Here is a 13,400-nt window from a genome sequence, read left to right as displayed (position 1 = left end):
GTTGTAGTCTCTTACACCTTTAAATACTGTACGAAGATGTTGCTTGTGCTCCTCAATTGACTTCGACGCAATTATAACATCGCCTAAATAAGCAAATATCAAATCTAAACCTCGAAGCACCTCATTTATTAGACGCTGAAATGTTTGAGCGGCGTTCCTTAACCCAAACGTCATATCGCGGTTTTAGAGATGTCGTCTGGGTGTATTGGCACCTGATGGAATGCCTTTTGCAAGTCGATTTTGGAAAACATCACCTTACCTGCTAAAATCGTTGAAAAGTCTTGAAGAAATGGTATCGGGTAGCGGTCCGGGATCGTGATAGATTTTAATGCCCTGTAGTCGCCTCCAAGACCCATCAGCCTTACGCACTAAATGCAGGGGGCTGGCCCAGCTGCTGTTCGAAGGACGACAAAAACCAAGCTTGACCAGTGGTGGAAATGTGATGAGCTACTGAAGCGTTTGTTCGTATTCCCGGTCGTGATGGACAGGTGATTTCCGAAAACTCTTTTAAAATATCAGAAAAATTTTGGGTGGTATTGATTGTGGAAATGCTCGTAAAATTATGTTGCGTAACTGAGCACGGTGTTTTTACCAAAGTAGTGCGATCAACAAGGCGCTGCCCTTGCAAGTCGACCACCAAACCATGATGGCCAAGGAAATCAGCGCCAAGTATGCCTTGCGAGACGTCGGTGATAATAAAATTCCAGAGGAATTCACGGCGTAAGTTTAAGTTGAGTTTAAGCATGACTTCACCATACGTTTGTACGGTGGAACCATTTTCGGCAAACAATGATATAGATGATGGGCGAGCTCGAGCTAATTTCGTTGATATGGGTATGACTGAGATGTCTGCCCCGAAGTCAACTAAAAAACTCATTCTGGCTGAAGTGCCATAAATGCAAAGACGATGACTTTTTTCATATCAGAGTGTTTACCAAGCTCTAATATGAATTAATTATGATATCCTCGTTGATGATCAGGAGAATGACGAGGAGTTACAAGCGTACTTAAACGGTACCGCTCGACACTCGCTAAAACCCAAATATTTTGTGTTACCTTCCAGCTCGAAAAAGGTTGTTTGTGACATATCAACAGGTCGCATCCGTCCCTTAGTTACATCGAAATTTCGACAAAATTTCCTCCAAGCTACGACCAATCTGTCGCATCCGGGCATGCGCGCACTTGTAAAGATTATGGCTGAACGATTTGTATGGCCAGGTATTGCACGCGACAGTAGGTCTTTTGCGAGAAGTTGCATTCAGTGCCAACGCAGCAAAGTCATCCGGCACAACAAAAGCTTGCTACAGCCTAGAGCATGTCCCAGCCAACGGTTTGGGCATCTGCACATCGACATAGTTTGTCCGTTTCCGTTAACGGAGGGTAATCGATATTGTCTAACTGTGATCGATCGATTTACACGGTGGCCAGATGCAATACCTATTCCTAATATGTCTGCCCAGTTGTAGCCAAGGCCTTGCGAAGTGGCTAGATAGCACGTTTTGGGGTACCCATCGACATAACGTCAGATCTTGGTCGTCAGTTCGAGAGCGCTGTATTCCAGCAATTACTCAAGTGCCTTGGCGTATCGCACTTGAGAACGACTCCGTATCATCCTCAATGTAATGGGCTAATAGAACGATGGGACCGAACGCTTAAGTCTGCTATTCTATGCCATAATGTAGAGCAGTAGGCAGAATTAGTATATGGGACTTCATTGCAATTACCCTCAGACCTTTTTATCGATCAACCTAGAATGTCGAGCAAAACAGAAACGGTACAGGAAGTACGCCGTATCATGCGAGAATTGCGACCTGTCGACACTAGTTGGCATACAAATCAAAATACGTTCGTCCACAGCAATCTCAACTCATGCGGCCATGTCTTCATTAGCGACGACTCGGTTAAGCCGTCATTATCAGCACCGTATAAGCGTCCATACAAAGTTTTCAACCGTTCACCGAAATACTTTGAAGTTGATGTTGATTCGAAGAAATTAAAAGTTTCCATCGATCGCCTTAAGCCAGTTTTTATAGCACCGTCTACGACTCCCTAGGAGGAGGGTACTCTGGCAACACCCCAAACTTCTAAACTTTTTAATTCCTGATACCAGGCGATATTTGGAATAATTTTATTCTTTAAAAAAAAATAGGAATTTAGTCACGGAATTAATTCTTTCTTTCGCTATGGGGCTTCCTATTGTTTCAATCCTGTCTTTGATATAAATTAGACTATTTTGGATAATAGTGTTGACGCGAAATTTATAAGTTTGGGGATTTTTGATAACCTATTTATTCCAAAGTTTACATGAAAGAAATGATGTTGTCGATTTGTCACCACAGCAATAAATTGGTGAGTCGCCAACTTGTTCCCATTGATGATTGTTGCCTGTTTCTCATGTTTTGCATGGTGGGCGTTTGAAAGAATTATATGTTGAATCAAATCGGTTTTTCTTAAAGCGGTTTGCTTAAATAGTTATAAACAAGTTATATGATTATGTAGTTGGAAGTGAAGAAGACATGGACAATGAAAACATCTGATGGGGCGGCCTATTTTTAGGGAGAAAGATTTACGTGGCTTTTTGCGTTCCCGATGGCGAATACAGACAACGATGGAACGTTTTATGAGCTTTGCATGATAAATAAATAGAAAGAATGTACTGCGGCTACGCTGGCTTTGCCATGTCGTTCGAATGGACACCGACACTACAGCTCTGAAAGTATTCAATTCGGAACCCGCTGGTGGTAGCAGAGGAAGAGGGAGGCCACTACTGCGCTGGAAAGCCCAGGTGGAGAATAACTTGGCTTCACTTGGCATTTCCAATTGGCGTCAGTTGGCAGAGAAAATAAACAATTGGCGTGCTCCTTAAGACTCTGACCAGTTGTAGCCAAGGCCTTGCTAAGTGGCTGGATAGCACGTTTTGGGGTACCCATTGACATAACGTCGGATCTCAAGTGCCTTGGCGTATCGCACTTGAGAACGACTCCGTATCATCCTCAGTGTAATGGGCTAATAGAACGATGGCACCGAACCCTTAAGTCTGCTATTCTATGCCATAATGTAGAGCAGTGGACGACCTATTTGCCTCTCATTCTACTTGGCCTCCGTTCAGCATACAAAGACGACATCGGCTGTACACCGGCAGAATTAGTATATGGGACGTCATTGCAATTACCTTCAGACCTTTTTATCGATCAACCTAGAATGTCGAGCAAAACAGAAAGGGTACAGGAAGTACGCCGTATCATGCGAGAATTGCGACCTGTCGACACTAGTTGGCATACAAATCAAAATACGTTCGTCCACAGCAATCTCAACTCATGCGGCCATGTCTTCATTAGCGACGACTCGGTTAAGCCGTCATTATCAGCACCGTATAAGGGTCATACAAAGTTTTCAACCGTTCACCGAAATTCTTTGAAATTGATGTTAATTCGAAGAAATTAAAAGTTTCCATCGATCGTCTCAAGCCAGTTTTTATAGCACCGTCTACGACTCCCTAGGAGGATGGTACTCTGGCAACACCCCAAACTTCTAAACTTTTTAATTCCTGATACCAGGCGATATTTGGAATAATTTTATTCTTTAACCCTCGACCGGGCGCATATTCTTACAACGCTAACCGGGCGCAAAGGTACAATTGTACCTTATAGTTTTGATCAGAATTTTTACATAGGATTTAATTTATTTATAAAAAACTGATAACATTTAATCATCACCCGTTTTTTTGAACATGTTTAGAAATTTTTTGTTATGACAATTGTTAAAAGAAAATAAAAAATAAAAACACAGTAACCTGCATAAAATTGTAGAAAATCACAAAATACGAGATTAACATACATACACTAACACAAACACATTTCATTTACATTTAACTTACTCACTCTCACCTAACATGATATAAGACACAGCCTTGCTAGGTATAACATAATTGTAATTAGTCTTAAGAGTTTAGTTCACTATTAAACGCCACTATAACCGCATCTTTGGTATTTTATTCGGATCCGGGCTCTTAATTTTATACATGGTGCCGAAACCCGGGAGCGGCCAATTAGTTTAAAATAGCGAATTTCAATAAACTATACCGGGTGTGCATTTTATAGTGAGCTCTAGGAAAAACAAAGACGATATTCTTTAAACAATAAATTTACATAAAACACGAGCAACCGTGGTAACGAATATTGAAGTGTCATTGTAAGGTGAAAAATGGAATCGGTCCATCGGGCTACTTGTCGTGGTCAGCTAACAAAGCTTATTAATCAAGCTACTGAGTACTTGGAAAACACAGACTTTTCCAAATTAAGTAAAAACAAACCTTGCTTGAAAACGTGGGGACTCTCTTGCACAGGTTAAGGAATGCGCATGAAAATTTAAAAAAGGCGGACGTAGCCGTGAGAAAAATAATAAAACAGGAGGATATGGAGAAGGAATGCGAGTCAGTGCTAGACTATGACGACAAGGTGATCACAATTATTGCAAAGTTGCAATCGCGCGAAAAGAGTTTAGCAGGCCGACTTGAGCATACTATGAATACGTCCTCCAATGGCGCTGGTGAGCAATCGTCTCATGGAGTTAAGCTCAAATCTCTTGAGCTGAAGAAATTCGACGGAAGCTTCGAAAAATGGTTGCCCTTCTGGGAGCAATTCAAGCCAACAGTGCATGATATCCCCCTTCTTTCATCAGCAGCAAAGTTTAACTTTTTGAGCGAAGCATTGGTTGACAGGGCTTCATCAACGATTCAAGGATTCACTCCCACAGAGGAATGTTACTCTGAAGCCATAGCACTGCTACAAGATGAGTACGGAAATACCGAAAAGATAATCGAGAAATACGTACAAAAGCTTCTTAATTTAGAGGTACAAACTACCAGCGACGTGCAGGGCTTACGATCATTATACAATCAGGTGATGTCAACTACTCGAACATTGTCCGCGTTGAAGGTCACCCCAGCTCAATACACGATCTCCGTAAAATCCGTTATTCTTAAATGCTTACCTAAGCAAATGAGAATGCAATTTTTTCGACTGCCTGAAACAAAGACAACAGCGATTTCGACTTTAAATAGCACGATGCGAGACATAGAAGACGACCAACTTAAAGCGATTCGCCAATATATGAAAAGAGAAATTGAAGCCATAGAGACAGCACAGTTATCAGAAGTTCCGAAAAAAAGCGAGATTAAAACTACCAACAAAACCAAGCAAGGAACAGCTACCAGCTTAGTTTCCATAACAGCGAGCGAGAAATGCATATTTTGTAACAATGACAATCTTTGCAAAGCACATTGAGTTAAATGTAAAAACTGCGCAGGTAGACACCTAACGACGATGTGTGAACGACGTGATAAGGGGCCTGAGGGGGAGCAGAGGAATCCTTACCCAAACGCAGCAGAAGGTATTGAAAAAGAGATGAGCGAAAACAGCAAAAAAGCGGCTGCATTAAGCACACTAGCGAGCGAAGGTCATTCGGAGTACTTACTGCAAGCAGCGAAAGCCATCATAAGTAGCGAGAGTAATACAAAAAGGGTGTTATCAAGAATAGTGATGGACAACGGCAGTCAACGTACATTTGTGCATGAAAAGGTAGCAAAAATGCTGAAATTAAAACCGTGTAGAGTTGAAGAAACAACAATTACCGGCTTTGGCGACAAAAATAAAAACAAATTACCCACTAAATATGAGTGCGTTCAGATCCTATTGCAAAGCCAATATAATGACAAAACAATTTTAATACAGGCGATCGTAGTATCGAATATTTGCGCGGATTTAGTGTCAGTGGCAAACGAAATAACCGAAATAAAAAACAAAAACTGTAAACAAATAAAATTCGAGTTTGCTGACGCTAATAAAAGCAGTGAACAATTATTACATGGTATTAATTTATTAATCGGACAAGATTATTATTGGAGGTTCAACACTCCAGAAACAAAACAAATTAGCAGCAACTTATTCGCGGTAAAAACATTTTTTGGGTGGACATTACAAGGCGAAATTGATCGCGGTAAAAACGGACAAATAGCGCTGGTATTGAATGAAAATAAACGAACGACAAAAGGTGTTCAAAATGAACCAGAAGCAAATCAAGACAGTGAATTAATAATACAAAATAATAAATTTTTAGAACAAAGTGAGCATTCTGAAGCTAATAAAACTATAGAATTTGATATCAAGCAATTTTGGAATCTTGAATGAATCGGTATCGTAAATATTAATAGTTGCAAAGAAACTTCAGTGGCGCTAGCTCGGAAAGCGGACGGTCGATATTCTGTTAAATTACCGTGGAAGCTTAAGAGCGAAGATCTACGGGATAATTACCAATAGCTTGGATTACAGTCCTTGACAACGAAAATGCTAAAAGATCAATCAAAAATTGTAGAATACGACAAAGAGGTTAAGATCCTCATTGACAACAGAATTGCTGAAATTGTGCCCAATATCGAGTCTCCTAGGCCGATTTATTACATGCCGCATAAACCTGTTTATAAAGAAAATAAAAGCACAACGAAAGTGAGAATCGTTTTCGATGCGTATTCGAGCGAATCCGGCCATACTTCGCTGAATGATCACCTTAGCGAAGGTTCTAATCTCATTGCCGACTTATTCACAATGCTACTACGTTTTAGGGCAAATCGTATCGCTGTGGTGGGCGATATAGAGAAAGCATTCCTTCCTATTAGCTAGCACTATACGTAATCATTTGGATGAAAGTTTAAAAAGTGATAGCGTGCTGTGTGAAAAACTCAAAGCGTTGTTTTACGTAGACGATCTTATATTCAGCGAACCAACCAAAGAAGCAGCAATGCATGTTGCTAAACAAGCTCAAACTGTGATGGAAGCTGCGAAATTTAACTTAAGGAAATGGAACTCTAACGACGTGGACGTAAGGCGAGAGCTTTCTAGTGAGGAAGTAGGCATGGCAGAGCAAAAAATTCTTGGGTTGGCATGGTGCACAGTAAACGACAAAATTTCCGTAGATGTAAAATCTTGTAATGATTGTATCCAAACACTACGAGCTACAAAACGTAACGTTTTAAAAGCAATGGCCAAAATTTACGACCCGTTGGGGCTATTGGGCCCATTCACGGTTAGAATAAAAATTCTACTGCAAGAAGTTTGGCGTCAAAAGAAAGAATGGGATGTCATAATGGATGGCGAAACTCAGAGTGCATTTTCACAGTGGCAAGAAGAGCTTGCATTACTAGAAACTTTCTGTGTTGATCGATGTTTGTCAGCAGTCAGTGAATCGATATTGGAATTGCACATCTTTTCTGATGCGAGCCCGAAGGCGTATGGAGCAGTGGCTTATTGTCGACAAATAATGCCAACTGGACGAATTCTCACTAATATTGTGTGCTCAAAAAATCGAGTAAGCCCAATTTCCGAAAATAATAAGGAAGTACAATTAACGTTACCTAAATTGGAGTTAACAGCAGCTTTGATGGCAGCAAGATTGAAAGAAACCCTTGTAAAAACTTGTGCGTTAAAATATCCGCAGTTTATTTGTGGACGGATTCAAGTATTGCATTAAACTGGATAAATGGCTGTGGACGAAAACCTAAACCGTATATAAAGGCAAGAGTAGCAGAAATTAACCAAATATCGAACATATATGATTGGCATCATTGTTCCGGCAAGCTTAATCCAGCGGATTTGCTAACCAGAGGTATAAAGGCGAAAAATCTGCTTGAGTCCAATATTTGGAAGTTCGGGCCAAGCTGGCTTCGAGAAAATGAAGAAAACTGGCCAGCGAAGCTTGAAATTCATAGATCATCAGTTTTGAATACTGCCAATCACATCGAGCGAAATAAGCTAGTAATTGCACCAATTACTACCACTGAAAATTATAGCAGTCTAAAAAAGCTTTTAAGAGTAACTGCTTACGCATTTCGTTTTGTAAAATGTTCTAAGAGAAAGTCGACAAACCAACAGTTAAGCAATCGAAAGTGTATACAATATTGTGAAGTCGATGAAATAACGTTTGAAGAACTACAAAAAGCCGATATGTACTGGATCGAACACACGCAGCGAAATTTTTACTGCAAGGAGTACGAAATATTATCGAACGGACAACAAGTTAATCACTCATCAAAAATTTCGTCGTTAAACCCCTATCTGACAGATGGTATACTGCGGTTAAATAGTCGTTTTCCTAAATATGATCAAAGCGTTTCAAAACGAGATCCAATAATTTTGCCGAAGAGGTCTCATTTAAGTGTGCTGCTGATATAAGAAGCTCATCAATCAACTTTTCATGGTGGTGTAAACGCCGTTCTAGCACAGCTTCGAAATCGTTTTTGGGTCATTCAGGCGAGGCAAGTAATTAAGACAATCCTGCGCAAGTGTGTGATTTGTCAGCGTCTCCATGGCAAAAGTGCTTCTGAGCCATGGACAGTACTACCAACCAAGCGAATAATGACTACGAGGCCTTTCGAGACAACCGGAGTGGATTTCGCTGGGCCGTTGTATGTTAACGGCAACAATGACCAAGGACACAAGGTGTACATTATGCTGTTTACATGTGCAGCTGTACGAGCTGTACATCTTGAGTTAGTGCCAGATATGACGACAAAAAGCTTCCTGGAGGCGATCAGGAGGTTTACGTCGAGAAGATGTGTACCATCTACGATCATCTCAGATAATGCAAAGACTTTTAAGTGTGCAGACTATAAGCTTAGAAAGTTTGAAGATTTGCTTAAAAATCATGAGTTGCGGCGTTTGGCGGCACATAAAGGCGTCAAATGGCAATATATACCTGAGAGAGCAGCTTGGTGGGGCGGCTTCTGGGAGCACCTCGTAAGGAGCGCCAAATGTGTACTTAAGGCTGCTATTGGCAAAGCCAAACTTTCAGCGAACGAGTTAGCTACATTGTTGACGGAAATCGAGAGCATAATCAACTCAAGGCCGTTGACCTACATTACAAATGATCACAACGATCTGGAGCCACTGACTCCAGCTCACTTTTTGAACAATTTTAATTCTCTTTTATACTCCACAGAGTTACCAGTAACACAAGCGTCGTTGACGCAGTCTTGGTATTTGCAGCAGGCATTGCTTAAACGTTACTTAAAGCGGTGGCACAAGGATTATCTTAACCAGCTTTGATCCATACACCATTGCAAGAACGGGCCAAGTCGCAGTATTAATGAAGATGACATAGTATTCGTGTATGATGAGCTCAAATCAAGACTTTTGTGGAAAATTGGTATCGTCAAAGCTACATACATGGGCAGTGACAGTCGCATAAGAGCATGTGATGTGGAACTGGCAAATAAGCAAATTTTAAGGCGGTCTGTGCAGCATTTGTATCCGCTCGAGATTGCAACAACATTTCCTGGGGCCCAGGATGTAGAAAATCACAAAATACGAAATTAACATACATACACTAACACAAACACATTTCATTTACATTTAACTTACTCACTCTCACCTAACGCGATATAAGACACAGCCTTACTAAGTATAACATAATTGTAATTAGTCTTAAGAGTTTAGTTCACTATTAAACGCCACTATAACCGCATCTTTGGTACTTTGTTCGGATCCGGGCTCTTAATTTTACACAAAAATACACCCCAAAACAGCAACGATAAGTACACTCCATACATAATTATGAACGTATATATTCAATATTTTTCATAATGGTATGCCATAACCACCACAACAGAAGTGATGCGATTCCGCTAAAAAAAGGCCTATAACATCAATAAATTTCGGCTTCAATAGAGGTGCTATGTTCATATGTATGTACCAAAGAAGAATAAAGCAGTCGTTCTCCTATTAGCCAAGCACATGACAGGGGAGGCTTATGACACTCAAGCGTCCAAGCCACACATTATAACTTATTACAATAAAACCAAAGCTGTAGTCGATGTAATGGATAAAATGCTTGGAGAATATATCGTGAAACGTCGAACATTGCGCTGGCCTTTGGCTTTTTTTTAAAATATGATTGGCCTCACTGATTTGGCATTCTACATACATAATCTTCAAAAATCATAACCGGTTTCAGGCAAAACAGCAACGTCGAAAGTTTTTCAAAGATCTCTCCAATCAGCTATGCATGCCCCCAGTTGAACCTCGAAGTGTAAGTGGAATGATGATGAGAAGCCATTTCCTTCGAAGTGAAGTAGAAATGGTGCTTGGCCGTTGCGTTGTGACATCTACAGCAGCTGTCTCTCAATTATCTCATGGCAGCCGCGGAGCCTCACCTAATACTGGAAGTTGCTATATCTGTCGGGAATCAAACATGGAACAACGAAAAACTCGAAACCTTTGCATATCAAGTGGTATCCCATTTGTGATGAACATTCAGCTTCAAAAACAGCGCGTATTTCTTTCGAACAAACTCTCAAAAAACTTTCAAATGTATATCCTAAATTGTTGTTCCTAAATTGAATTGTCTCGCTTGTTAACTCTTGTATAGTTTAATATCGCTCCTAATATGAATTAGCTCCGTTTGTGTTCCTTTTTTATAAAAAAAAATTATATATCATTAAAAACAATAAGAATCTGATTTCTTCTTCATACCAGATACATTAAGGTACAGTTGTACCTATGCGCCCTGACGTGGGTGTAAATTCAACTCGGCCCTCTATTTCAGAAAATAGTCGCCCATTTTGTTTTAAATTTGGGGAACATGTGGCGCAATAATAATGTAGATATGTCACGAAGATCCAGCCCTCCAAGTTTTTTGCAAAAAAAGTTATTGCAGATTAAAACCGCGAAAGTTACAATTGTACCTAGTCGCACGGACGAGGGTTAAAAAATAATTGGAATTTAGTAACGGGATTAATTCTTTCTTTTGCTATGGGGCTTCCTATTGTTTCAATCCTGTCTTTGATATAAATTAGACGATTTTGGATAATAGTGTTGACGCGAAATTTATAAGTTTGGGGATTTTTGATAACCTATTTATTCCAAAGTTTACATGAAAGAAATGATGCTGTCGATTTGTCGCCAACTTGTTCCCATTGATGATTGTTGCCTGTTTCTCATGTTTTGCATGGTGGGCGTTTGAAATAATTATATGTTGAATCAAATCGGTTTTTCTTAAAGCGGTTTGCTTAAATAGTTATAAACAAGTTATATGATTATGTAGTTGGAAGTGAAGAAGACATGGACAATGAAAACATCTGATGGGGCGGCCTATTTTTAGGGAGAAAGATTTACGTGGCTTTTTGCGTTTCCGATGGCGTTGGAACGATGAGCTTTATGAGCTTTGCATGATAAATAAATAGAAAGAATGTACTGCGGCTACGCTGGCTTGGCCATGTCGTTCGAATGGACACCGACGCTCCAGCTCTGACAGTATTAAATTCGGAACCCGCTGGTGGTAGCAGAGGAAGAGGGAGGCCACTACTGCGCTGGAAAGCCCAGGTGGAGAAGAACTTGGCTTCACTTGGCATTTCCAATTGCCGTCAGTTGGCAGAGAAAATAAACAATTGGCGTGCTCTTTAAGACTCGGCGAAAATTGATTAGGCGGTTACAGCGCCAATAAATAAAAAGAAAATTCAAAATTTCCTGGTCCCAACGATAGGCAGCTGCCCCACTCGGTACGCCGCATTGCCGTGACTTTGCTGTTGCTCTGCTGACGCTTGCGGATGGCGCTCTGCTTGCGTTGTTGACGTCAATCTTCAGACGGCGGGTAAGCGGGTGTCGCCCGTGCGCGGCTTCATGGTAGGCTGCAGCGAGCGGTGTACCGAAGCCGATTTTAAGCTGGGAAGAGTGAGCTTAAGTCCGTATCCCTCACTCTTTCAGATATATGGCTCTTTGCTTCTGAGTGGTGATGGCTTGTGGTGGTGGTTCCGACCAGGGTGTCCAGATTGTTTAAATAAAAAAGCGCCATTCCCTAAAAAACGCCCACAATCGCTAAATTTTTTATATAAAATTCATGAAATCGACTCAGCAGTTTTTTTTTATTTTTAACAATGACATCTTGGTAAAGAATAGTTTTTAAAACAAAAAAGAATATAATACCTTCAGCGTAATTATATATTATATACATTATATATATTACACAAATAACTTATAACTAGGGAATCCAATCCCGCATAAAAATCGCAGTCCCGCAAATCATCTTATTTCCTAGAAACAGTTATATTCAAAATTGAAGTGTAAAAAAGGCGATTTGATTTCGAAAATCTACGCATTTACTTTTAATAAGGTTGACTTTTTTGATAATATTTCGGAAGGAATGGTAAAGTTTTTAAAGTTAGATCTTTTAAATTCGGCCTTATTTTATTGCACAATCAGGAACTTTTGATTTTGATGATTATGCATAGTTTCGTAGGTATATGGTCAAAATCGCTATATCTTTTGGGAGTTTTTCAGAAGAAAATATATCGTAATAAGAGTTACTGTAGTGTTTATTCAATCTGAAACAATACCCGATCGCTGTAATTCCAAAACTAGCTAAAACATCAGTGATTCTGGATTATTCACATTTAACTAAGCTTTCCTGTTTTTCCGCGTAACTTTTGATATTTGAAAATGGCGTTAAAACAATATATTTTATATAACGTACTCTTGAAAACTACGCCAGAGCTGAATGAGTGCATCTAATATAATCAGATTTATGAGTATTCGAAATTTAGCATCTGAAATGACGCTCAAGAAAAAAATTAATTAATTTTTTCGCTGGCACATTTATTTATCGATAGATACACTTGTATAATGTGTTCATAAATCGTGAATAAAAAGTGAATGAAGTTTAAGCTAGGTATCAAGGCGGACGTTTTCAAATTTTAATCAATTACCCAGGAACAAAAAAAGTCGATAAAAGGTTAATAAAACCAGACCAGGTGTTTTACATATTCTGCAAGTATTTGTGAAACCTTAACCCCTAAGTAATTGTGCATCTATTACCTAAATAGAGTTGAGCTGTGAATTATGGTCAACTCCGAATATATATGTAAAAATCAAATAAATTTGTCGATATGCGAACTGTGCCTTTTAATCCTCCGATGCGACACCGTCCTCCTAACGTCGTCTGTCAGAATCCCCGTCCAAGTTAAAATGTCAACCCCCCAAAACCCAAACTCCACACACCACTACCGACCGATAAATTGTCACATCAGATCGGGCTAATGCATGCCAGTCTCCTCCCGCCTATTTCGTCGTACTGTTTCAGACACAATTAGCCAACCTTCATCTCGTCCACTAAGCTGTCTGAACCGTAAGCCTCTTCTATTTCCTATTTTTCGAGTACTATCGCCCGCTCTCTGTACGGCCAAGCGAGCTACCTACGAAAAACACTTTCCCAAATCTCCTTCAATGGTGTTTGTCCACCACCACTATTGTTTAGTAGACTTTAGCCAAACAAGATATCTTCGAACCATAAACCGTCAACTTTGTCCAAATCCAGACATCGATACACTAGAATGGCCCTCCAAGTGTCCAATCAGG

General features: G+C 40.0%; 2 protein-coding genes across 2 annotated transcripts; one reads left to right on the top strand and one right to left on the bottom strand.

The window, feature by feature from the left end:
• Nucleotides 1–361: 361 nt before the first annotated feature.
• On the bottom strand, nucleotides 362–877 carry LOC118756023. Its single transcript, XM_036490818.1, has one exon. The coding sequence runs from the start codon at nucleotides 875–877 to the stop codon at nucleotides 362–364; it is 516 nt and encodes a 171-aa protein (XP_036346711.1).
• A 3,538-nt stretch (nucleotides 878–4,415) lies between these two features.
• Nucleotides 4,416–5,285, top strand: LOC118756014. Its single transcript, XM_036490808.1, has one exon. The coding sequence runs from the start codon at nucleotides 4,416–4,418 to the stop codon at nucleotides 5,283–5,285; it is 870 nt and encodes a 289-aa protein (XP_036346701.1).
• The last annotated feature ends 8,115 nt before the right edge of the window (nucleotides 5,286–13,400 follow it).

The sequence above is a fragment of the Rhagoletis pomonella genome, unplaced genomic scaffold (assembly GCF_013731165.1).
Source record: "Rhagoletis pomonella isolate Grant_MI unplaced genomic scaffold, Rhpom_1.0 Rhpom_scaffold_00002, whole genome shotgun sequence".
Lineage (NCBI taxonomy): Eukaryota > Metazoa > Arthropoda > Insecta > Diptera > Tephritidae > Rhagoletis > Rhagoletis pomonella.
Note: the sequence above shows the minus strand (reverse complement) of the source record. Positions and strands in the feature narration are given on the sequence as shown.